This window comes from Oncorhynchus gorbuscha, unplaced genomic scaffold (assembly GCF_021184085.1).
Source record: "Oncorhynchus gorbuscha isolate QuinsamMale2020 ecotype Even-year unplaced genomic scaffold, OgorEven_v1.0 Un_scaffold_1836, whole genome shotgun sequence".
Lineage (NCBI taxonomy): Eukaryota > Metazoa > Chordata > Actinopteri > Salmoniformes > Salmonidae > Oncorhynchus > Oncorhynchus gorbuscha.
In genome coordinates, this window is record NW_025746506.1 from 35,001 (window position 1) to 62,500 (window position 27,500).

At 46.9% G+C, this 27,500-nt stretch overlaps 1 protein-coding gene and 1 long non-coding RNA gene across 3 annotated transcripts in view; both read right to left on the bottom strand.

Moving 5' to 3' along the window:
• LOC124024363 (G protein-coupled receptor kinase 5-like) overlaps nt 1-14,530 on the bottom strand; it is a 41,592-nt gene extending 27,062 nt beyond the window's left edge. For both annotated transcript variants that reach the window (XM_046338303.1, XM_046338302.1), the window contains exons 1-4: nt 14,476-14,530; nt 10,605-10,705; nt 2,458-2,550; nt 1,243-1,306 (exon numbers count right to left, since the gene is read on the bottom strand). In XM_046338303.1, coding sequence (XP_046194259.1) covers nt 1,243-1,306; nt 2,458-2,550; nt 10,605-10,705; nt 14,476-14,502 — 285 coding nt within the window. In that variant the 5' untranslated portion in view covers nt 14,503-14,530. The remainder of the gene's footprint in view (nt 1-1,242; nt 1,307-2,457; nt 2,551-10,604; nt 10,706-14,475) is intronic.
• A 5,238-nt stretch (nt 14,531-19,768) lies between these two features.
• The window catches only part of LOC124024364, a 40,914-nt gene continuing 33,182 nt past the window's right edge, over nt 19,769-27,500 (bottom strand). The window contains exon 3 of the long non-coding RNA XR_006836976.1: nt 19,769-19,806. This is a non-coding gene — a long non-coding RNA (uncharacterized LOC124024364). The remainder of the gene's footprint in view (nt 19,807-27,500) is intronic.

The window sequence follows — 27,500 nt, forward strand, 5'->3', positions numbered from 1 at the left end:
AAGGTTACACACATTCTTAAGGTTACACACATTACACACATTATTAAGGTTACACACATTATTAAGGTTACACACATTCTTAAGGTTACACACATTCTTAAGGTTACACACATTCTTAAGGTTACACACATTATTAACACATTATTAAGGTTACACACATTATTAAGGTTACACACATTATTAAGGTTACACACATTATTAAGGTTACACACATTATTAAGGTTACACACATTATTAAGGTTACACACATTATTAAGGTTACACACATTCTTAAGGTTACACATTATTAAGGTTACACACATTATTAAGGTTACACACATTATTAAGGTTACACACATTATTAAGGTTACACACATTATTAAGGTTACACATTATTAAGGTTACACACATTATTAAGGTTACACACATTATTAAGGTTACACACATTATTAAGGTTACACACATTATTAAGGTTACACACATTATTAAGGTTACACACATTATTAAGGTTACACACATTATTAAGGTTACACACATTATTAAGGTTACACACATTATTAAGGTTACACACATTATTAAGGTTACACACATTATTAAGGTTACACACATTATTAAGGTTACACACATTATTAAGGTTACACACATTATTAAGGTTACACACATTATTAAGGTTACACACATTATTAAGTCACCTTATTAAGGTTACAAACAGTTACAACTCACTGAAGGTTAAACAGTCACCTCACTAAGGGTCAAACAGTCACCTCACTCGGGTCAAACAGTCAACTCACTCGGGGTCAAACAGTCAACTCACTCGGGGTCAAACAGTCAACTCACTCGGGGTCAAACAGTCAACTCACTCGGGGTCAAACAGTCAACTCATTCGGGGTCAAACAGTCAACTCACTCGGGGTCAAACAGTCAACTCACTCGGGGTCAAACAGTCAACTCACTCGGGGTCAAACAGTCAACTCATTCGGGGTCAAACAGTCGCCTCACTCGGGGTCAAACAGTCGCCTCACTCGGGGTCAAACAGTCAACTCACTCGGGGTCAAACAGTCACTCGGGGTCAAACAGTCGCCTCACTCGGGGTCAAACAGTCAACTCACTCGGGGTCAAACAGTCGCCTCACTCGGGTCAAACAGTCAACTCACTCGGGGTCAAACAGTCAACTCACTCGGGTCAAACTCAACTCACTCGGGGTCAAACAGTCAACTCACTCGGGGTCAAACAGTCAACTCACTCGGGGTTAAAAAGCACTCACCTCACCAAATCCACCTTTTCCTAGTACTCTGTAATGCCTGAAGGTATTTTTGGTTACTGGTTGCCTGTAGGAGAGAGAGAAATTGTGTGTTTTAGTTATCACACAGAAGGTTACTGGTTGACTGTAAGAGAGAGAAGAAGAAAGAGAACCCTGTGTGAGAGAGAAGAACCCTGTGTGAGAGAGAAGAAGAAGGAGAACCCTGTGTGAGAGAGAAGAAGAAGGAGAACCCTGTGTGAGAGAGAAGAAGAAGGAGAACCCTGTGTGTGAGAAGAAGAAAGAGAACCCTGTGTGAGAGAAGCAGAAAGAGAACCCTGTGTGAGAGAGAAGCAGAAAGAGAACCCTGTGTGAGAGAAGCAGAAAGAGAACCCTGTGTGAGAGAGAAGAAGAAAGAGAACCCTGTGTGAGAGAAGCAGAAAGAGAACCCTGTGTGAGAGAGAAGCAGAAAGAGAACCCTGTGTGAGAGAGAAGAAGAAAGAGAACCCTGTGTGAGAGAAGCAGAAAGAGAACCCTGTGTGAGAGAGAAGCAGAAAGAGAACCCTGTGTGAGAGAGAAGAAGAAAGAGAACCCTGTGTGAGAGAGAAGAAGAAAGAGAACCCTGTGTGAGAGAGAAGAAGAAAGAGAACCCTGTGTGAGAGAGAAAAAGAAGAAAGAGAACCCTGTGTGAGAGAGAAGAAGAAGAAAGAGAACCCTGTGTGAGAGAGAAGAGGAAAGAGAACCCTGTGTGAGAGAAGAAGAAGAAAGAGAACCCTGTGTGAGAGAAGAAGAAAGAGAACCCTGTGTGAGAGAGAAAAAGAAGAGAACCCTGTGTGAGAGAGAAGAAGGAGAACCCTGTGTGAGAGAGAAGAAGAAAGAGAACCCTGTGTGAGAGAGAAAAAGAAAGAGAACCCTGTGTGAGAGAAGAAGAAGAAAGAGAACCCTGTGTGAGAGAGAAGAAGAACCCTATGTGAGAGAGAAGAAGAAAGAGAACCCTGTGTGAGAGAAGAAGAAAGAGAACCCTGTGTGAGAGAGAAGAAGAAAGAGAACCATGTGTGAGAGAGAAGAAGAAAGAGAACCCTGTGTGAGAGAGAAGAAGAAAGAGAACCCTGTGTGAGAGAGAAGGAGAAGAAAGAGAACCCTGTGTGAGAGAGAAGAAGAAAGAGAACCCTGTGTGAGAGAGAAGAAACCCTGTGTGAGAGAGAAGAAGAAACACAGATTGACTGACTCATGACCTCTCACCTCTCCAGCCACTTCCACTGCAGAAAGCGAGAGAAGTACATCGTCTCCTGGTAGGACGAGAACGGAGCGCCACTCAAGTACTCCCGAACAATACTGGAGGAAAGAGAGTGAACGAGAGAGAGAGAGAGAGTGTAAGAGAGAGAGCGAGAGAGTGAACGAGAGAGAGAGTGAATTAGATAGAGTGAATGAGAGCGAGAGAGAGAACAAGAGAGAGAGAGTGTGAGAGAGTGTGAGAGAGCGAGAGAGAGTGAATGAGAGAGCGAGAGAGAGCGAGAGAGCGAGAGAACGAGAGAGAGAGAACGAGAGAGAGAGAGAGAGAACGAGAGAGAGAGAGAGAACGAGAGAGAGAGAGAGAGAACGAGAGAGAGAGAAGGAGAGAGAGAGAACGAGAGAGAGAACGAGAGAGAGAATGAGAGAACAAGAGAGAGAGAGAACGAGAGAGAGAGAATGAGAGAGAGCGAATGAGAGAACGAGAACGAGAGAGAAAAAACACTGAGTTTAACATATCCAAGATATGCCCCCCCCCCCCCCCCGCATTACAACCAAATCTAAAATCCACTGTTTCCAACCAAACCAAACTCTGCACCATTCTGTCTCCCCAAACCTTTTGGACCACAACTTTAGATATACCATCTTTAAACCAATCCAAACCTTTAATCAATCATCTCCAACCTTCTATCAACCATCACTAACCTTTAATCAACACATTGTAACCATATATCAACGATCCTTAACCTTATATTAACCATCTCTAACCTTTTATCAACCATTTCTAACCTTCCCTAACCTTCTCTCTGGATGTTCAGGTTTATAGACACACACACACACACACACACACACACACACACACACACACACACACACACACACACACACACACACACACACACACACACACACACACACACACACACACACACACACACACACACACACACACGCGCACACTTTATCAAAAACAGACACCTTGTTTTCATCTGTTTGTGCACATGTGCGAATGTGTGTGTTCGTGCGCGAGTGTGTGTGTGTTCGTGCGCGAGTGTTCATGCGTGAGTGTGTGTGTTCCTGCGTGAGTGTGTGTGTTCCTGCGTGAGTGTGTGTGTTCCTGCGTGAGTGTGTGTGTTCCTGCGTGAGTGTGTGTGTTCCTACGTGTGTGTGTGTGTGTGTGTGTGTGTGTGTGTGTGTGTGTGTGTGTGTGTGTGTGTGTGTGTGTGTGTGTGTGTGTGTGTGTGTGTGTGTGTGTGTGTGTGTGTGTGTGTGTGTGTGTGTGTGTGTGTGTGTGTGTGTGTGTGTTCATGCATGAGTGTGAGTGTGTGTGTTCCTGTGTGAGTATATCCATGTACCCTGTTGAAAGCGGAGCTCCAGAACAGAGTGGATAAAACGAAAATAAGCTATGTGTAAATATGTCTGAATGGCAGAACATTCCAGAACATTCCAGACAGTTCAACCAGGAAACTGGAATTCTGAGAAACGCTTCAGAAACAACGGGAGGTCCACTGGAAAAATCACACCCAGCCAGGCGTGTGTGTGTGTGTGTGTGTGTGTGTGTGTGTGTGTGTGTGTGTGTGTGTGTGTGTGTGTGTGTGTGTGTGTGTGTGTGTGTGTGTGTGTGTGTGTGTGTGTGTGTGTGTGTGTGTGTGTGTGTGTGTGAATTATAAGAGCATATGAGAGAGAGAGACAGAGAGAGAGAGAGAGAGAGAGAGAGAGAGAGAGAGAGAGAGACAGAGAGAGAGAGAAACGCACATCACTTCAGACCCCCCCAAAACACAACAGTAAATGTTCATTCTGTATCTTAGTGCTAATCATGGTGTCTTTAACCAGAAGGCGGCTATTGGAGGTGGCTTATGGTAGAGACGGAGGTGGACACATGAACATTTAATTCTCTGGCAACAGCTCTGGTGGACATTCCTGCAGTCAGAATGCCAATCCCTCAAAACCTGAAACATCTGTGGCGTTGTGTTGTGTGACAAAACTGCACATTTTAAAAAGTGGCCTTATTGGACCCCCCCAGCACAAGGTGCACCTGTGTCATGCTGTTTAATCAGCTTCTTGATATGCCACACCTGTCAGGTGGATGGATTATCTTGGGGCAAAAGGAGAACTGCTCACTAACAAGGATGTAAACAAATTTGTGCACAAAATGTAAAAAAGAAAAAAAGAAATCAGCTTTTTATGTATGGAACATTTCAGGGATATTTAATTTCAGTTCGTAAAACATGGGACCAACACTTTACATGGTGCATTTATATTGTTGTTCAGTATACTATACTGCCTATTTGAACTGTCATAACCCCTTCAAACTGAACTGTAGTAAACTGTTTAAAACTAGAAAAGCACACAAAACCTATTTTCTAGCCACTCACATATGAATATGTGCGCGTTTACACACACACACACACACACACACACACACACACACACACACACACACACACACACACACACACACACACACACACACACACACACACACACACACACACACACACACACACACACACACACACACACACACACACACACAGAGAGAGAGAGAGAGAGAAATTCTTGCCCCAGCTCATGTCTCTAACCCAGACTGAGAAAATAATTGTTTTTCCAAAGTAACGTTCTGCTGCTCCAAACGGTGTTCCGCGATTCCAGTTGTCCCGAGGGAGAACCCTGGTACGTCAGAGAGAGATTCCCTCCCCATTCTGACTGTTTGAACTTTAAGTTATCACACACACAGAGAAACAGAGAGAGAGAGAGAGAAACACAGAGAGAGAGAGAGAGAGAGAGAGAGAGAGAGAGAGAGAGAGAGAGAGAGAGAGAGAGAGAGAGAGAGAGAGAGAGAGAGAGAGAGAGAGAGAGAGAGAGAGAGAGAGAGAGAGAGAGAGAGAGAGAGAGAGAGAGAGAGAGACAGAGAGAGAGAGAAAGAGAGAGAGACAGAGGAGTAGGTTATAGAACAGAGAGAGAGACAGAAAGGAGAGACATACCTGTGTGTGTATTCTTCATAAAGTCTGACTACTCTGTGTGTGTGTGTGTGTGTGTGTGTGTGTGTGTGTGTGTGTGTGTGTGTGTGTGTGTGTGTGTGTGTGTGTGTGTGTGTGTGTGTGTGTGTGTGTGTGTGTGTGTGTGTGTGTGTGTGTGTGTGTGTGTGTGTGTGTGTGTGTGTGTGTGTGTGTGTGTGTGTGTGTGTGTGTGTGTGTGTGTGTGTGTTTCCCATTAGGAATAAGGGAATAAGCTCTGGAAACTTTTTTTGGGGGACGAATCCTAACTTCCAGTCCAACTGACACCAAATACACATCAACGCACGACTACGTGAAAATGTGACTTCATCTTCAGCACAATACCAGTGTAATAATGTGAAAAATGCGTATATATATATTTCCACGTATAACAAAATAATAATAATTGAAGAAGAAAATGTTAAAAAGTTCTGCATCATCGGAAAATTAAAACAGTTTAAAAAAAAAGATGTTAAAACTACTGTGTTAGTAGGTCGAATCAAATCTTTTGTTTTTATAAAGCCCTTCGTACATCAGCTGATATCTCAAAGTGCTGTACAGAAACCCAGCCTAAAACCCCCAAACAGCAAGCAATGCAGGTGTAGAAGCACGGTGGCTAGGAAAAACTCCCTAGAAAGGCCAAAACCTAGGAAGAAACCTAGAGAGGAACCAGGCTATGTGGGGTGGCCAGTCCTCTTCTGGCTGTGCCAGGTCAACTGTAAGTGGGAAAACGTCTAGGAGCAACAACGGCTCAGTCGCGAAGTGGTAGGCCACACGAGCTCATAGAACGGGACTACCGAGTTGCTGTGTAGCTCGTCAAAGTCAAAATCAAAATCATCTGTCCTCGGATGCAACTCTCACTACTCTGGAAGCAACGTCAATAACAAACACTGTTCGTCGGGAGCTTCATGAAATGTGTTTCCATGGCTGAGCAGACGCACACAAGCCTAAGATCACCATGCGCAATGCCAAGCGCCAACTGGAGTGGTGTAAGGCTTGTTCACCGTTGAACTCTGGAGCAGTAACACTCTGGAAACACGTTCTCTGGAATGAATCACGCTTCACCATCTGGCAGTACGACAGACTAATCTGGGTTTGGCAGATGCCAGGAGATAACGTTACCTGCCCGAATACATAATGCCAACTGTAAAGGTGGAGGAGGAATAATGGGTCTGTTTTTTTCATGGTTCGGCCCCTTTAGTTCCAGGGAAGGGACATGTTAAATGACATTCTAGATGATTCATTTTAGATGCTTTAACTGTATGGCATCAGTTTGGGGAAGGCCCTTTCCTGTTTCAGCATGACAATACCCCCAGTGCACAAAGTGAGGTCCATAGAGAAATGGTTTGTTGAGATCGGTGTGGAAGAACTTGACTGGCATGCGCATAGCCCTGACCTCAACCCCATCGAACACCTTTGGGATGAATTGGAACGCCGACTGTGAGCCAGGCCTAATCGCCCAACATCAGTGTCCGACCTCTCTAATGCTCTTGTGGCGGAATGGAAGCAAGACCCCACAGCAATGTTCCTACATCTAGTGGAAAGCCTTCCCAGAAGAGTGGAGGCTGTTATAGCAGCAATGTTCCAACATCTAGTGGAAAGCCTTCCCAGAAGAGTAGAGGCTGTTATAGCAGCAATGTTCCTGCATCTAGTGGAAAGCCTTCCCAGGGGAGTGGAGGCTGTTATAGCAGCAATGTTCCAACATCTAGTGGAAAGCCTTCCCAGAAGAGTGGAGGCTGTTATAGCAGCAATGTTCCAACATCTAGTGGAAAGCCTTCCCAGAAGACTGGAGGCTGTTATAGCAGCAAAAGGGGGACCAACTCCATATTAAAGCCCATGATTTTGGAATGAGATGTTTGACGAGCAGGTGTCCACATACTTTTGGCCATGTAGTGCGTCTCTGATGTGTCCCCTCTATTGGCTCTGGGGCTGAGAGCAGGAAACTATGACACCTGCAAATCAGTGTGTGTGTGTGTGTGGTGAACACTGAGGCCGTTGTTGTGCCCATGCCAGGCGTCCGGATGCCCTCTCCTGCTGCTCACGTCCATTTGGCACCACTGTGTGTGTGTGTGTGTGTGTGTGTGTGTGTGTGTGTGTGTGTGTGTGTGTGTGTGTGTGTGTGTGTGTGTGTGTGTGTGTGTGTGTGTGTGTGTGTGTGTGTGTGTGTGTGTGTGTGTGTGTGTGTGTGTGTGTGTGTGTGTGTGTGTGTGTGTGTGTGTGTGTGTGTGTTTAATACTGTTCCAGGTGCCAGATCCCTCATAATAATTACTGTGACAGAGTTGGGCTCTTTCCAACACACACACACGCGCACACGCACACGCACACACACACACACACACACACACACACACACACACACACACACACACACACACACACACACACAACTCTCTAAACAGTTTGTGTCTTAAAAAAGTTTCAGAAGCTTCCTAACTGCAGCCTCAGTTGACAAGAGAGACCCTCCTGTAGAGAGACCCTCCTGGAGAGAGACCCTCCTGTAGAGAGACCCTCCTATAGAGAGACCCTCCTATAGAGAGACCCTCCTGTAGAGAGACCCTCCTGTAGAGAGACCCTCCTGGAGAGAGACCCTCCTGGAGAGAGACCCTCCTGGAGAGAGACCCTCCTATAGAGAGACCCTCCTATAGAGAGACCCTCCTGGAGAGAGACCCTCCTATAGAGAGACCCTCCTATAGAGAGACCCTCCTATAGAGAGACCCTCCTAGAGAGAGACCCTCCTGTAGAGAGACCCTCCTGTAGAGAGACCCTCCTGGAGAGAGACCCTCCTATAGAGAGACCCTCCTATAGAGAGACCCTCCTATAGAGAGACCCTCCTGTAGAGAGACCCTCCTATAGAGAAACCCTCCTGGAGAGAGACCCTCCTATAGAGAAACCCTCCTGTAGAGAGACCCTCCTATAGAGAAACCCTCCTGGAGAGAGACCCTCCTATAGAGAAACCCTCCTGTAGAGAGACCCTCCTATAGAGAGACCCTCCTATAGAGAGACCCTCCTATAGAGAGACCCTCCTGGAGAGAGACCCTCCTATAGAGAGACCCTCCTGGAGAGAGACCCTCCTATAGAGAGACCCTCCTATAGAGAGACCCTCCTATAGAGAGACCCTCCTATAGAGAGACCCTCCTGGAGAGAGACCCTCCTGGAGAGAGACCCTCCTGTAGAGAAACCCTCCTGTAGAGAGACCCTCCTGTAGAGAGACCCTCCTGTAGAGAAACCCTCCTGTAGAGAAACCCTCCTGTAGAGAAACCCTCCTGTAGAGAAACCCTCCTATAGAGAAACCCTCCTATAGAGAGACCCTCCTGTAGAGAGACCCTCCTGTAGAGAGACCCTCCTGTAGAGAGACCCTCCTATAGAGAGACCCTCCTGTAGAGAGACCCTCCTGTAGAGAGACCCTCCTGTAGAGAGACCCTCCTGTAGAGAGACCCTCCTGTAGGTTTTAACTCCAACCCTGTTCCTGGAGAGAAACCCTCCTGTAGGTTTTAACTCCAACCCTGTTCCTGGAGAGAAACCCTCCTGTAGGTTTTAACTCCAACCCTATTCCTGGAGAGAAACCCTCCTGTAGGTTTTAACTCCAACCCTGTTCCTGGAGAGAAACCCTCCTGTAGGTTTTAACTAACCTGATTAATCTTATCAACCAGCTGATGATTAGAATCAGGAGATTAGGATTGTAAGAGAACCTACATTACGATGGCTCTCCAGGAACAGGGTTGGGCATCCCTGCCAAAAACACACAAAGCCAGGAGCCAGGACCCGTTGAAAAGCCAAATCCTCCACCCATCACATCGAAGCCAAACTGACGTCAACGTCCATGAATTATCACATCTTCTCCAAATGGGGTTACAACACATTCCAAGAAGCTTGTTAAAAATCCCTTTTGTTTATCAAGTACTACATTGGGAGGAGGAAAGATCAGGTGGGAGGGACCATTCTAGCCAATGAGAGGGCGGATCAGGTGGGACCATTCTAGCCAATGAGAGGGCGGATCAGGCGGGACCATTCTAGCCAATGAGAGGGCGGATCAGGTGGGACCATTCTAGCCAATGAGAGGGCGGATCAGGCGGGACCATTCTAGCCAATGAGAGGGCGGATCAGGCGGGACCATTCTAGCCAATGAGAGGGCGGATCAGGACCATTCTAGCCAATGAGAGGGAGGATCAGGCGGGACCATTCTAGCCAATGAGAGGGCGGATCAGGCGGGACCATTCTAGCCAATGAGAGGGCGGATCAGGTGGGACCATTCTAGCCAATCAGAGAGCGGATACGCACGTGAACAACAGACACACCGGTTTCCACTAGTTACCCCAGCCACAAAGTCTAAATTGGCTATACCGTACAAATTCATAAAACAAAAATGTGCTTTTTTTTGTTTTTATTTAAGGTTAGATTTAGGCATAAGGTTAGCAGTGTGGTTAAGGTTAAGTTTAAAATCACATTTTACGAAGAGAAATTGTAGAAATAGGGAGGGTTTAAGACTTTGTGGCTGTGGTAACTAGTGACCACCAGGCACAACTCCAACGTAATGTCTTTCCCTCGAGGTTTCCAGGATATCACGTATCTTATACCAATACACTCGTAACAACCGAAGTATTACCAAAAGAAACATTTATTTGATCAAATAAGCCACACGTAGCAAATAAACCATTACATTTTTTTAAATATATAACCAAATTCCACCCTCTCTCTCATTGACCTCCACAGAAAAACTCTTTGCTTGTTGAGTTCTCCCTCGCTTCACCTTTTCACCTCTGGCATTAGGATTCAGTTAAATCTTCCTGCCCCACAATTACAACACAACCATCATTCCAAAAATGGCCCCCCAGATACAATAGCCAGACCACTTAATTATATGTAGCTCTTTGATTGACAGGTGTGCTGACCAATGTGATGACCAGGTGATACCCTGATTGACAGGCGAGCTGACCAATGAATGCCAGGTGATAGCCTGATTGACAGGCGAGCTGACCAATGAATGCCAGGTGATACCCTGATTGACAGGCGAGCTGACCAATGAATGCCAGGTGCTACCCTGATTGACAGGCGAGCTGACCAATGAATGCCAGGTGATAGCCTGATTGACAGGTGAGCTGACCAATGAATGCCAGGTGATACCCTGATTGACAGGCGAGCTGACCAATAAGAAGACAGACATACTTGCAGCAGTCGTTGAAGAGTTCCTTGCAGGGCGTCTGTTCCAGCTTCTCACGACACTCCCCTACCAACTCCTGAGGTATATCTCTCAGATGGGCTGCCGACTAGACGGAGAGAGAGAGAATATATAATATATAATATAATATTTATTTACTGATGAACTGAACTACCTTTAGAAAGGATTCATCCCCCTTGACTTATTCCACAGTCTGTTTCAGCCTGAATTCAAAATGGGAGAAGAAATATATATATATATATATATATATAGATACAAAAACACACGTTTTACATTTTCATTTTTTGTCATTTAGCAGAGAGACTTACAAAACCCCACAATGACAAAGTCAAAACATGTTTTTATAAATTTTTGGACATTTATTGAAAATTAGACACAGATATGAGGTCCTACAGTCGACAGTGCAGGTCAGAGCAAAAAACCAAGCCTTGAGGTCGAAGGAATTGTCCGTAGAGCTCTGAGACAGGATTGTGTTGAGGCACAGATCTGGGGAAGGGTATCAAAACATTTCTGCAGCATTGAAGGTCCCCAAGAACACAGTGGCCTCCATCATTCTTAAATAGAAGTTTGGAATAGAGTTTGGAACCACCAAGACTCTTCCTAGAGCTGGCCGCCCAGTCAAACTGACCAATCGGGGGAGAAGGGCCTTGGTCAGGGAGGTGACCAAGAACCTGATTGTTACTCTGACAGAGCTCTAGAGTTCCTCTGTAGAGATGAGAGAACCTTCTAGAAGGACAACCATCTCTGCAGCACTCCACCAATCAGTCCTTTATGGTAGAGAGGCCAGACATGCCTTTTACTGAGAAGTGGCATCCATGACAGCCTGCTTGGAGTTTGCCAAAAGGCACCTAAAGACTCTCAGACCATGAGAAACAAGATTCTCTTGTCTGATGAAACCAAGATTGAACTGTTTGGCCTGAATGCCAAGCATCACATCTGGAGGAAACCTGGCTCCATCCCTACGGTGAAGCATGGAGGTGGCAGCATCATGCTGAGGGGATGTTTTTCAGCGACTGGGAGACTAGTCAGGATCAAGGGAAAGATGAACGGAGAAAAGAACAGAGAGATCCTTGGTGAAAACCTTCTCCAGGGCGCTCAGGACCTCAGACAGAGGTGAAGGTTCACCATCCAACAGCACCACGACCCTAAGCACACAGTCAGGAAAACACAGGAGAGGCTTCGGGACAAGTCTCTGAATGTCCTTGAGTGGCCCAGCCAGAGGCTGGACTTGAACCCGATCAAACATCTCTGTAGAGACCTGAAAATAGCTGTGCAGCGACGCTCCCCATCCAACCTGACAGAGCTTGAGAGGATCTGCAGAGAAGAATGGGAGAAACTCCCCAAATACAGGTGTGTCAAGCTTGTAGCGTCACACCCAAGAGGACTGGAGGCTGTAATCGCTGCCAAAGGTGCTTCAACAAAGTAAAGGGTCTGAATACGTATGTAAATTATATATTCCAATTTTACACTTTTTAAGAAATGAGCAAAAATGTCCTAAAACCTGTTTTTGCTTTGTCATTATGGAGTATTGTGATGTCATTATGGGGTGTTTGTGATGTCATTATGGGGTATTGTGATGTCATTATGGGGTGTTTGTGATGTCATTATGGAGTGTTTGTGATGTCATTATGGAGTGTTTGTGATGTCATTATGGGGTATTGTGATGTCATTATGGGGTGTTAATGATGTCATTATGGGGTGTTTGTGATGTCATTATGGGGTGTTTGTGATGTCATTATGGGGTGTTAGTGATGTCATTATGGGGTGTTTGTGATGTCATTATGGGGTGTTTGTGATGTCATTATGGGGTGTTAATGATGTCATTATGGGGTGTTTGTGATGTCATTATGGAGTGTTTGTGATGTCATTATGGGGTATTGTGATGTCATTATGGGGTGTCAATGATGTCATTATGGGGTGTTTGTGATGTCATTATGGTGCTTGCCTACGAAGCTGTGAGGGGAACGGCACCTCAGTACCTCCAGGCTCTGATCAGGCCCTACACCCAAATAAGGGCACTGAATCCACCTTGGCCTGCTCGTCTCCCTACCACTGAGGAAGTAAGTTCCCGCTCAAGTCAAAACTGTATCTGGCTCCCCAATGTGGAACAAACTCCCTCACGGCCAGGACAGCGGAGTCAATCACCACCTTCCGGAGACACCTGAAACCCCACCTCTTTAAGGAATACTTAGGATAGGATAAAGTAATCCTTCTCACCCCCTCCCCCCTTAAAATATTTAGATGCACTATTGTAAAGTGGCTGTTCCACTGGATGTCATAAGGTGAATGCACCAATTTGTAAGTCGCTCTGGATAAGAGCGTCTGCTAAATGACTTAAATGTAAATGTAATTATGGGGTGTTTGTGATGTCATTATGGGGTGTTTGTGATGTCATTATGGGGTGTTAATGATGTCATTATGGGGTGTTTGTGATGTCATTATGGGGTGTTTGTGATGTCATTATGGGGTGTTTGTGATGTCATTATCGAGTGTTTGTGATGTCATTATGGGGTATTGTGATGTCATTATGGGGTGTTTGTGATGTCATTATGGGGTGTTTGTGATGTCATTATCGGGTACTGTGTTTGTGTGTAGATTGATGAGGGGGGGAAAAAACTACTGAATCCATTTTCGAATAAGGCTGTAACGTAACAAAATGTATAAAGTCAACTGAATACTTTCCCAAAGCTGTGTGTGTGTGTGTGTGTGTGTGTGTGTGTGTGTGTGTGTGTGTGTGTGTGTGTGTGTGTGTGTGTTTCCAACCAGCAACATGAACCCACTGTACATGTGGAGTTGACTGTATTTCCAACCAGCAAATGATCCCATTACATGTGGAGTTGACTGTGTTTCCAACCAGACAACATGAACCAGTTTAAAGGCAAATTACATGTGGAGTTGACTGTGTTTCCAACCAGCAACATGAACCCACTTACATGTGGAGTTGACTGTGTTTCCAACCAGCAACATGAACCCACTTACATGTGGAGTTGACTGTGTTTCCAACCAGCAACATGAACCCACTTACATGTGGAGTTGACTGTGTTTCCAACCAGCAACATGAACCCACTTACATGTGGAGTTGACTGTGTTTCCAACCAGCAACATGAACCCACTTACATGTGGAGTTGACTGTGTTTCCAACCAGCAACATGAACCCACTTACATGTGGAGTTGACTGTGTTTCCAACCAGCAACATGAACCCACTTACATGTGGAGTTGACTGTGTTTCCAACCAGCAACATGAACCCACTTACATGTGGAGTTGACTGTGTTTCCAACCAGCAACATGAACCCACTTACATGTGGAGTTGACTGTGTTTCCAACCAGCAACATGAACCCACTTACATGTGGAGTTGACTGTGTTTCCAACCAGCAACATGAACCCACTTACATGTGGAGTTGACTGTGTTTCCAACCAGCAACATGAACCCACTTACATGTGGAGTTGACTGTGTTTCCAACCAGCAACATGAACCCACTTACATGTGGAGTTGACTGTGTTTCCAACCAGCGTTAGTTTCAATCAGCTGTTGTAGAATACGATGACAAACCGTTGATCTGGCACCGGACCTTCCATCATCCGTTAGTGAAGAAACCTACTCTGATTGGCTACTCATCCCGTAAACCTACTCTGATTGGCTACTCACCCCGTAAACCTACTCTGATTGGCTACTCACCCCGTAAACCTACTCTGATTGGCTACTCACCCCGTAAACCTACTCTGATTGGCTACTCACCCCTTAAACCTACTCTGATTGGCTACTCACCCCTTAAACCTACTCTGATTGGCTACTCACCCCGTAAACCTACTCTGATTGGCTACTCACCCCTAAACCTACTCTGATTGGCTACTCACCCCGTTGTTGAAGTACGTTTCCAACATTCTGATTCCACAGTCCTTCCTCTTCTCATCCGGATCCAGCTGGTAGAGGGCCTGGTAGGAGAAAGACACTGTTACCCCACTGTCTATACATCCAGCTGGTACAGGGCTTGGTAGGAGAGAGACACTGTTACCCTACTGTCTATACATCCAGCTGGTACAGGGCCTGGTAGGAGAGAGACACTGTTACCCCACTGTCTATACATCCAGCTGGTACAGGGCCTGGTAGGAGAGAGACACTGTTACCCCACTGTCTATACATCCAGCTGGTACAGGGCCTGGTAGGGGAGAGACACTGTTACCCCACTGTCTATACATCCAGCTGGTAGAGGGCCTGGTAGGAGAGAGACACTGTTACCCCACTGTCTATACATCCAGCTGGTACAGGGCCTGGTAGGAGAGACACTGTTACCCCACTGTCTATACATCCAGCTGGTACAGGGCCTGGTAGGGGAGAGACACTGTTACCCCACTGTCTATACATCCAGCTGGTAGAGGGCCTGGTAGGAGAGAGACACTGTTACCCCACTGTCTATACATCCAGCTGGTACAGGGCCTGGTAGGAGAGAGACACTGTTACCCCACTGTCTATACATCCAGCTGGTACAGGGCCTGGTAGGAGAGAGACACTGTTACCCCACTGTCTATACATCCAGCTGGTACAGGGCCTGGTAGGAGAGAGACACTGTTACCCCACTGTCTATACATCCAGCTGGTAGAGGGCCTGGTAGGAGAGAGACACTTTTACCCCACTGTCTACATCCAGCTGGTACAGGGCCTGGTAGGAGAGAGACACTTTTACCCCACTGTCTATACATCCAGCTGGTACAGGGCCTGGTAGGGGAGAGACACTGTTACCCCACTGTCTATACATCCAGCTGGTACAGGGCCTGGTAGGGGAGAGACACTGTTACCCCACTGTCTATACATCCAGCTGGTACAGGGCCTGGTAGGAGAGAGACACTGTTACCCCACTGTCTATACATCCAGCTGGTACAGGGCCTGGTAGGAGAGAGACACTGTTACCCCACTGTCTATACATCCAGCTGGTAGAGGGCCTGGTAGGAGAGAGACACTGTTACCCCACTGTCTATACATCCAGCTGGTAGAGGGCCTGGTAGGAGAGAGACACTGTTACCCCACTGTCTATACTCCAGCTGGTACAGGGCTGGTAGGGAGAGACACTCACCCCACTGTCTCCATACAACCAGCAACAGGGCCTGGTAGGGGAGAGACACTGTTACCCCACTGTCATATGTCATCCAGCTGGTACAGGGCTAGGGAGAGACACTGTTACCCCACTGTCTATACATCCAGCTGGTACAGGGCCTGGTAGGAAGAGACAACTGTTACCCCACATGATCTATACATCCAGCTGGTAGAGGGCCTGGTAACATCCAGCTGGTACAGGGCCTGGTAGGGGAGAGACACTGTTACCCCACTGTCTATAACATCCAGCTGGTAGAGGGCCTGGTAGGAGAGACTACACTGTTACCCCACATGTCTGTCTCCATCCAGCTGGTACAGGGCCTGGTACAGCACTGTTACCCCACTGTCTCCATCCAGCTGGTACAGGGCCTGGTAGGGGAGAGACACTGACCCCACTGTCCCTATACATCCAGCTGGTACAGGGCCTGGTAGGAGAGAGATGTTACCCCACTGAACTATAACATCCAGCAGGTATGATGTCCTCCATAGAACTACACTGTTACCCCACGTCTATACATCCAGCTGGTACAGAGCCTGGTAGGAAGAGACACTGATGTCCCCACTGTCAACACCACAGCATGATGTCCCCATAGAACTACAACACCACAGCATGATGTCTCCATAGAACTACAACACCACAGCATGATGTCTCCATAGAACTACAACACCACAGCATGATGTCTCCATAGAACTACAACACCACAGCATGATGTCTCCATAGAACTACAACACCACAGCATGATGTCTCCATAGAACTACAACACCACAGCATGATGTCTCCATAGAACTACAACACCACAGCATGATGTCTCCATAGAACTACAACACCACAGCATGATGTCTCCATAGAACTACAACACCACAGCATGATGTCTCCATAGAACTACAACACCACAGCATGATGTCTCCATAGAACTACAACACCACAGCATGATGTCTCCATAGAACTACAACACCACAGCATGATGTCTCCATAGAACTACAACACCACAGCATGATGTCTCCATAGAACTACAACACCACAGCATGATGTCTCCATAGAACTACAACACCACAGCATGATGTCTCCATAGAACTACAACACCACAGCATGATGTCTCCATAGAACTACAACACCACAGCATGATGTCTCCATAGAACTACAACACCACAGCATGATGTCTCCATAGAACTACAACACCACAGCATGATGTCTCCATAGAACTACAACACCACAGCATGATGTCTCCATAGAACTACAACACCACAGCATGATGTCTCCATAGAACTACAACACCACAGCATGATGTCTCCATAGAACTACAACACCACAGCATGATGTCTCCATAGAACTACAACACCACAGCATGATGTCTCCATAGAACTACAACACCACAGCATTATGTCTCCATAGAACTACAACACCACAGCATGATGTCTCTATAGAACTACAACACCACAGCATGATGTCTCCACAGAACTACAACACCACAGCATGATGTCTCCATAGAACTACAACACCACAGCATGATGTCTCCATAGAACTACAACACCACAGCATGATGTCCCCATAGAACTACAACACCACAGCATGATGTCTCCATAGAACTACAACACCACAGCATGATGTCTCCATAGAACTACAACACCACAGCATGATGTCCCCATAGAACTACAACACCACAGCATGATGTCTCCATAGAACTACAACACCACAGCATGATGTCTCCATAGAACTACAACACCACAGCATGATGTCTCCATAGAACTACAACACCACAGCATGATGTCTCCATAGAACTACAACACCACAGCATGATGTCTCCATAGAACTACAACACCACAGCATGATGTCTCCATAGAACTACAACACCACAGCATGATGTCTCCATAGAACTACAACACCACAGCATGATGTCTCCATAGAACTACAACACCACAGCATGATGTCTCCACAGAACTACAACACCACAGCATGATGTCTCCATAGAACTACAACACCACAGCATGATGTCTCCATAGAACTACAACACCACAGCATGATGTCTCCATAGAACTACAACACCACAGCATGATGTCTCCATAGAACTACAACACCACAGCATGATGTCTCCATAGAACTACAACACCACAGCATGATGTCTCCATAGAACTACAACACCACAGCATGATGTCTCCATAGAACTACAACACCACAGCATGATGTCCCCATATGATGATGTCACAGACAATAACACAGTCAGAGAAACAAAATGTCCACCGGCCAATAGGAACAGAGTGCCATTCGGGCCAGAGGGACTAGACTAACACCACTGCTCAGTCCACGATGCATCGGTCGGTCTGTGAACCAAGGTGACCGAACATGGACATGGTTTAGAGAACAGACTAATGTTGGTGTTCACTAAACAAGCAGTGGGTTTTTGTTCATTTCTCAGACACCTCCAGGGGCCGGGATACAAGCCTGGGCCTGTGTTAGTCCACCTACCCAGGGGACAGGACTCTGACGTGGGTTTAACCTCATGGAGAGGGAGCATATGGAGGAGGAGGGGCAGATATTTTTCTGACAGGCTCCCCTTCCAGCGCTCATGCCCCATCCCTCCCAAGCTCTCTCTCCACCGCTCTCTCTCTCTCCCTCTCTCTCTCATTCTTTCCCCCCTCTCTCCCCTCTCACTTCCTCTCTCTCTTTCTCTCATTACCAATCCTCTGACTCCCAGGCCCCCAAGACCCCTCCCCTCATCTGCATGCCCAAACTCAGGCCCAGTCCTTTCTCATGGGAGCTAGCAGAGGAAGCAGGAAAAGGAGGGGGGGTTGAGAGGAAATTGAGGGAGAGAGAGAAACAGACAGAGAGCAAGACAGAGAGAGAGAGAGAAACAGACAGAGAGCAAGACAGAGAGAGAGAAACAGACAGAGAGCGAGACAAAGAGAGAGAGAGAAACAGACAGAGAGCGAGACAAAGAGAGAGAGAGAAACAGACAGAGAGCAAGACAGAGAGAGAGAAACAGACAGAGAGCGAGACAAAGAGAGAGAGAAACAGACAGAGAGCGAGACAAAGAGAGAGAGAGAGAAACAGACAGAGAGCAAGACAAAGAGAGAGAGAGAAACAGACAGAGAGCGAGACAAAGAGAGAGAGAGAAACAGACAGAGAGCGAGACAAAGAGAGAGAGAGAGAAACAGACAGAGAGCAAGACAAAGAGAGAGAGAGAAACAGACAGAGAGCGAGACAAAGAGAGAGAGAGAAACAGACAGAGAGCAAGACAAAGAGAGAGAGAGAAACAGACAGAGAGCAAGACAAAGAGAGAGTGAGAAACAGACAGAGAGCAAGACAGAGAGAGAGAAACAGACAGAGAGCGAGACAAAGAGAGAGAGAGAGAAACAGACAGAGAGCGAGACAAAGAGAGAGAGAGAAACAGACAGAGAGCAAGACAAAGAGAGAGAGAGAAACAGACAGAGAGCGAGACAAAGAGAGAGAGAGAAACAGACAGAGAGCAAGACAGAGAGAGAGAAACAGACAGAGAGCGAGACAAAGAGAGAGAGAGAAACAGACAGAGAGCGAGACAAAGAGAGAGAGAGAAACAGACAGAGAGCGAGAAAGAGAGAAGAAACAGACAGAGAGCGAGACAAAGAGAGAGAGAAACAGACAGAGAGCAAGACAAAGAGAGAGAGAGAAACAGACAGAGAGCAAGACAAAGAGAGAGAGAGAAACAGACAGAGAGCAAGACAAAGAGAGAGAGAGAAACAGACAGAGAGCGAGAAAGAGAGAGAGAAACAGACAGAGAGCGAGAGAGAAACAGACAGAGAGCAAGACAAAGAGAGAGAGACAGACAGAGAGCGAGAAAGAGAGAGAGAGAAACAGACAGAGAGAGAGATAGATAGAGAGAAATGGTTGGAGAGAGGGATAGCGACAGAGACAGAGAGAGACAGAGAGAGAGAAATGGTGGGAGAGAGGGAGACAGAGAGAGAGAGAAATGGTGGGAGAGACAGATAGAGACAGAAAGAAATGTCTTACCACAGAGTCCATGAACTCGATGCAACGTTTGAGCTCTGGCCTGGTGTCACAGTACTGACGGAACAGCAATCGACCAATCGGCTGTCTCTCACACAAACTGGTATAGTCCCTGTCTGAGAGAGAGAGAGACAGAGAGAGACAGAGAGAGAGACAGAGAGAGGGGGGGGGGGAGAGAGAGAGAGGGGGGAGAGAGAGAGAGAGAGAGAGAGAGAGAGAGAGAGAGAGAGAGAGAGAGAGAGAGAGAGAGAGAGAGAGAGAGAGAGAGAGAGAGAGAGAGAGAGAGAGAGAGAGAGAGAGAGAGAGAGAGAGGAGGGGGGAGAGAGAGAGAGAGAGACAGAGAGAGAGAGAGAGAGAGAGAGAGAGAGAGAGAGAGAGAGAGAGAGAGAGAGAGAGAGAGAGAGAGAGAGAGAGACATGTGTACACCGTTACAACACTGTAAATATACATAATATGACATTGGTAATGTCTTTATTCTTTTGAAACTTGAGTGTAATGTTTACTGTTCATTTTTATTGTTTATTTAACTTTTATATATATATATATTTACAATAAAGCCCCTTGAATTGAATTGAGAGAGAGACACAGAGAGACACAGAGAGACACAGAGAGACACAGAGAGAGACAGAGACAATGAAGTGGACATCCAAACATATTAAATAGTTGTCTTGTGACTCGTCTATTCAAACATGTCCTTTATAATGATGGACGGGCGTGTCTCAGCCCAGCTGGCCACGCCTAACGACTCTAATAGTCACATCTCCTCTGAAGACTAATGAGGGAATCCCAGGACAGTCAATTACTAGCCAACACACACAGGGAGAAGGAGAGAGGGAGGGAGGGAGGAGAGAGGGAGGGAGGAGAGAGGGAGGGAGGGAGGAGAGAGGGGACTATTAAAACCTGCACCGGCCTAGTTTATTTAAACCTGTGTGTGTGTGTGTGTGTGTGTGTGTGTGTGTGTGTGTGTGTGTGTGTGTGTGTGTGTGTGTGTGTGTGTGTGTGTGTGTGTGTGTGTGTGTGTGTGTGTGTGTGTGTGTGTGTGTGTGTGTGTGTGTGTGTGTGTGTGTGTGTGTGTGTGTGTGTGTGTGTGTGTGTGTGTGTGTCTGAACAGAACATGTGTGTGAGATAGAGATCATCTCGGCAGTGGTTCTTCAGTTGTCATTAGTTACATGGAACACGTCAACATATAAAACACACACACATCAACAGCTACTTCTGGTACTTCAAATAAATATTTATAACTAACCAGCCAGCTTGCAACCGAGAGAGAGGGGGAGGGAGAGAGACCGAGAGAGAGGGGGAGAGAGACCGAAAGAGAGGGGGAGACCGAGACCGAAAGAGCGAGACCGAGAGAGCGGAGAGCGAGACCGAGAGAGAGAGGAGAGAGCGAGACCGAGAGAGATAGACAGACAGAGACACAGAGAGAGGAGGTGCGAGAGACCGAGAAGAGAGAAATTGAGAGAGAAAGAGAGACAGAAAAAGAGACACAGAGACACACAGAGAGAGAAAGGTGGGTGAGGCAGAGTGAAGAGAGGAGAAATTGTAAAATGAGGGAAAGGAGAGAAATATGAAGAAAGTAGGAGACACACAGAGACACACAGAGACACACAGAGACACACAGAGACACACACAGAGACACACAGAGACACACAGAGACACACAGAGACACACAGAGACACACAGAGAGAAAGACAGAGACACACAGAGACACACAGAGAGAAACAGACACACAGAGACACACAGAGACACACACAGAGACACACACACACAGACACACAGAGACACACACAGAGACACACAGAGACACACAGAGACACACAAACAGAGACACACAGAGACACACAGAGAGACACACAGAGAAACAGAGACACACAGAGACACACAGAGAGAAACAGACACACACAGAGACACACAGAGACACACAGAGACACACACAGAGAAACACACACAGAGACACACAGAGACACACACAGAGACAGAGACACACACAGAGACACACACAGAGACACACAGAGACACACACAGAGACACACAGAGACACACACACAGAGACACAGCAGCAGTGGCTACAGGTCTCATAAAGGACCTGTCCAGTGTTTCCAGATTGATTTTCCAAAAACAGGTCATTAGTATGTTTTTTTAAAAAGCAGCTGTTCTGTGTTGGAATGGTGTGGACCTACCCCAGTTACAGAATGGTGTGGACCTACCCCCAGTTACAGAATGGTGTGGGCCTACCCCCAGTTACAGAATGGTGTGGACACCCCCAGTTACAGAATGGTGTGGACCTACCCCAGACACAGAATGGTGTGGGCCTACCCCCAGTTACAGAATGGTGTGGGCCTACCCCAGTTACAGAATGGTGTGGACCTACCCCAGTTACAGAATGGTGTGGACCTACCCCCAGTTACAGAATGGTGTGGACCTACCCCCAGTTACAGAATGGTGTGGCCTACCCCCAGTTACAGAATGGTGTGGACCTACCCCCAGTTACAGAATGGTGTGGACCTACCCCAGTTACAGAATGGTGAGGACCTACCCCCAGTTACAGAATGGTGTGGGCCTACCCCAGTTACAGAATGGTGTGGACCTACCCCCAGTTACAGAATGGTGTGGACCTACCCCCAGTTACAGAATGGTGTGGACCTACCCCAGTTACAGAATGGTGTGGACCTACCCCCAGTTACAGAATGGTGTGGACCTACCCCAGTTACAGAATGGTGTGGTCCTACCCCCAGTTACAGAATGGTGTGGACCTACCCCCAGTTACAGAATGGTGTGGACCTACCCCAGTTACAGAATGGTGTGGACCTACCCCAGTTACAGAATGGTGTGGACCTACCCCCAGTTACAGAATGGTGTGGACCTACCCCCAGTTACAGAATGGTGTGGACCTACCCCCAGTTACAGAATGGTGTGGACCTACCCCCATTACAGAATGGTGTGGACCTACCCCCAGTTACAGAATGGTGTGACATCATCCCAGTTACAGAATGGTGTGGACCTACCCCCAGTTACAGAATGGTGTGGACCTACCCCAGTTACAGAATGGTGTGGACCTACCCCAAGTACAGAATGTGTGGGCCTACCCCAGTTACAGAATGGTGTGGGCCTACCCCAGTTACAGAATGGTGTGGATATACCCCAGTTACAGAATGGTGTGGACCTACCCCCAGTTACAGAATGGTGTGGTGTGTACCCCCAGTTACAGAATGGTGTGGACCTACCCCAGTTACAGAATGGTGTGGACCTACCCCAACTACAGAATGGTGTGGTCCTACCCCCAGTTACAGAATGGTGTGGACCTACCCCAGTTACAGAATGGTGTGGACCTACCCCCAGTTACAGAATGGTGTGGACCCCAGTTACAGAATGGTGTGGACCTACCCCCAGTTACAGAATGGTGTGGACCTACCCCCAGTTACAGAATGGTGTGGGCTTACCCCAGTTACAGAATGGTGTGGTCCTACCCCCAGTTACAGAATGGTGTGGACCTACCCCCAGTTACAGAATGGTGTGGTCCTACCCCCAGTTACAGAATGGTGTGGACCTACCCCCAGTTACAGAATGGTGTGGACCTACCCCAGTTACAGAATGGTGTGGACCAACCCCAATTACAGAATGGTGTGGGCCTACCCCAGTTACAGAATGGTGTGGACCTACCCCCAGTTACAGAATGGTGTGGACCAACCCCCAATTACAGAATGGTGTGGGCCTACCCCCAGTTACAGAATGGTGTGGGCCTAACCCAGTTACAGAATGGTGTGGACCTACCCCCAGTTACAGAATGGTGTGGACCAACCCCCAATTACAGAATGGTGTGGGCCTACCCCCAGTTACAGAATGGTGAGGACCAACCCCCAGTTACAGAATGGTGTGGACCAACCCCCAATTACAGAATGGTGAGGACCTACCCCCAGTTACAGAATGGTGTGGACCTACCCCCAGTTACAGAATGGTGTGGACCTACCCCCAGTTACAGAATGGTGTGGACCTACCCCAGTTACAGAATGGTGTGGACCTACCCCCAGTTACAGAATGGTGAGGACCTACCCCAGTTACAGAATGGTGTGGACCTACCCCCAGTTACAGAATGGTGTGGAGCCTACCCCAGTTACAGAATGGTGTGGGCCCAACCCAGTTACAGAATGGTGTGGGTTACAGAATGGTGTGGACCAACCCCCAATTACAGAATGGTGTGGGCCTACCCCCAGTTACAGAATGGTGTGGACCTAACCCAGTTACAGAATGGTGTGGGCCTAACCCAGTTACAGAATGGTGTGGACGTATCCCGGTCATTAGACCGCTGATTGGCCAGTTCATTCTCCTTTAGGAGGATGACATCATCCTATATGAGGAAGTAGCAAGCCAACGGTCTCTTTGAGATGTGTGGTTCTGAAGTGTTCTCTCTCCTGAGTTCTGATTTAATCACAAAATACAAGTATAGGATTAAATCAACAACATTACGAGTTAACAGAATATTAACTTTTTAAAACAAGTGAGATTTTCACTGGACAGTTAGTTTTTATATAAATCAGCAAGAGACACGGATCACTGAAAGACCTGACACAACAAAGATATAGTGTGTGTGTTGTGTGTGTGTGTGTGTGTGTGTGTGTGTGTGTGTGTTTTGTGTGTTTGTGTGTGTGTGTGTGTGTGTGTGTGTGTGTGTGTGTGTGTGTGTGTGTGTGTGTGTGTGTGTGATGTGGTGTGTGTGTGTGTGTGTGTGTGTGTGTGTGTGTTTCTGGTGGGTGGGTGGCTTGGTGTGAATGGCTGTGTGGTGGGTGGTGTGTGGCTGTTTTTGTGCGTGTATGTTATGTGTGTGTGTGTGTGAGTGTGTGTGTGTGTGTGCTCTGTGGTGTTCGCTCTCTGGCTGTTGGCTCTGTGTGTGGCTGTGGCTGTGGCTGTGCTGTGTGCTCTGTGGTGTGGCTGTTGCTCTCTGTGTTAGCTGTGGCTGTCTGGCTGTGTCGCTGTGTGGCTGTGTGTGTCTGGCTGTTAGCTCTCTGGCTGTTAGTCTGTGTGTGTGTGTGTCTGGCTGTGTGTCTCTGGCTGTTGTGTGTGTGTGTGTGTGCTGTGTGTGTGTGTGAGAGATTGTGTGTTGTGTGTGTGTGTGTGTGTGTGTGTGAGGCTGTGTGTGTGTGTGTGTGTGTGTGTGTGAGTGTGTGTGTGTGTGTGTGTGTGTGTGTGTGTGTGTGTGTGTGTGTGTTGTGTGTGTATGTTGTTTTGTGAACAGTAATGTGTGTGTGTGTTCCACAAGTGTGTGTGACATGTGGTGTAACTTGTCCTGTCTCAATCAGAACATCTGCAATACAGTCATGTATTACAGTCTATAACACAGCTGTCAGGAAATAGTGAAATCAATTACAGTCATGAACAGTCTATAACACAGCTGTCAGGAAATAGTCGAAACACCGGAGAAGGTCCACTCTCTCACACACACACACACACACACACACACACACACACACACACACACACACACACACACACACACACACACACACACACACACACACACACACACACACACACACACACACACACACACACACACAACTAACTCTCTCTCACACACCAAGTTATGTAATCTAGGGATTAGGTGAACTGGCTCTATCCCTATCACCCACCACATGTGTACTGTCTCTGACCTCTACCCTCTGACCTCTACCCTCTGGCAGCCAGAGAACCAGAGGGTGGGGAGGAGCAGTTGTCTGGGCCACACAGAGAGGAGACCCCCTTCGCCAGAAAGGAGACTCTCCCCCCCACCCACACAACCTCTGGAGGAGCTGCATGGGGAATGTATTGGATGCATCCCAAATTCCACCCTAATCCCTAGATAGCGCACTACTTTTGACCAGAGTTGGCCCCCTAATCCCTAGATAGCGCACTACTTTTGACCAGAGTTGGCCCCCTAATCCCTAGATAGCGCACTACTGCTGTCCAGGGAATCTGGTGCAATTTATTTTTCATTTAATCAATATGGAAGCCAAATGTTCGAAATCTGTTTTCATAGCGCGCGCACACACACACACACACACACACACACACACACCAGAGTTGTCATGAAACCAGACTCTTGACTTCCATAGCGATAACAGCTTTAGTATCGCGATACTCCACACCAACACTAAACCAACAACATACAGTATGATTTTATCCTACTGATCGACAAGCAAAGAAGAACTAAATGTATTTTTTAATTTTATAAAAAAAAAAAAAGAGGACGATGTCTCTTTAAGATCCAGGACCGACTTCACTCGTAGAGGATCAGGGAGGGAGAGATGATCAAGTGAATGAATAACGTTTCTGGTGACGATCAGCTTTGAATATCAACATATGTAGCTTTTTTTGGTTGGTATATTATCACAAAGTACGAGGAGTAGTGAATGTTAGCTCTCTGGCTGTTAGCTCTCTGGCTGTTAGCTCTCTGGCTGTTAGCTCTCTGGCTGTTAGCTCTCTGGCTGTTAGCTCTCTGGCTGTTAGCTCTCTGGCTGTTAGCTCTCTGGCTGTTAGCTCTCTGGCTGTTAGCTCTCTGGCTGTTAGCTCTCTGGCTGTTAGCTCTCTGGCTGTTCGCTCTCTGGCTGTTCGCTCTCTGGCTGTTGGCTCTCTGGCTGTTCGCTCTCTGGCTGTTCGCTCTCTGGCTGTACGCTCTCTGGCTGTTGGCTCTCTGGCTGTTGGCTCTCTGGCTGTTGGCTCTGGCTGCTGGCTCTGGCTGTTGGCTCTGGCTGTTAGCTCTGGCTGTTAGCTTGGCTGTTCGCTCTGGCTGTTCGCTCTGGCTGTTAGCTCTCAAAGGAAAGTTAGCCTATAAAGCTGGAAGCTACCGCTATCTTATAGCATTGTCAAGTTATTCTAGCCTGTATGGACATTGTTTTGCGAACAGTAATTAACACTTTCAACATTTCCACAAGTGTGTAAAGGTGACATGGTCTGCGCTGATAGACTTGATCCTCTCTCCAATCAGCAGACGACGTGAGACACATTTTGACAGAAGTACCAAAGTTCAACAACAAAAAAATAATTATAGTATTTTTTTATAAATTATAATAATTATTTTTAAAAAATTAATTATAGTACTGAACCGTTACTCCTGTTCTGGTATCGAAAAAGCGGAGTTTCGGAATACTGAGTCACACTGACACACTTCCTGTCCCCACCCTGTGACTGTGGCGAGAAACAGGAAGGAAGTCCACTTCCTCTCTGACAGACACACCCCAATGACACACACACAGTCTTGTACAACTAACCTTGTGGGGACACATAATTCAGTCTCGTTCTGAATCCTATTATGCCCCTAAACTCTAACCTTAACCTCCTAGGAATATAATTTGACCTTGTGAGGACCTCTGGTATAGTTAAATAAGTCTACACACACACACACACACACACACACACACACACACACACACACACACACACACACACACACACACACACACACACACACACACACACACACACACACACACACACACACACACACACACACACACACACACACACACACTAACAGTCAGTACCACTAACAGTCAGTACCACTGTGATACCACTAACAGTCAGTACCACTAACAGTCAGTACCACTAACAGTCAGTACCACTAACAGTCAGTACCACTAACAGTCAGTACCACTAACAGTCAGTACCACTAACAGTCAGTACCACTAACAGTCAGTACCACTAACAGTCAGCACCACTAACAGTCAGTACCACTAACAGTCAGTACCACTAACAGTCAGTACCACTGTGATACCACTAACAGTCAGTACCACTAACAGTCAGTACCACTAACAGTCAGTACCACTGTGATACCACTAAC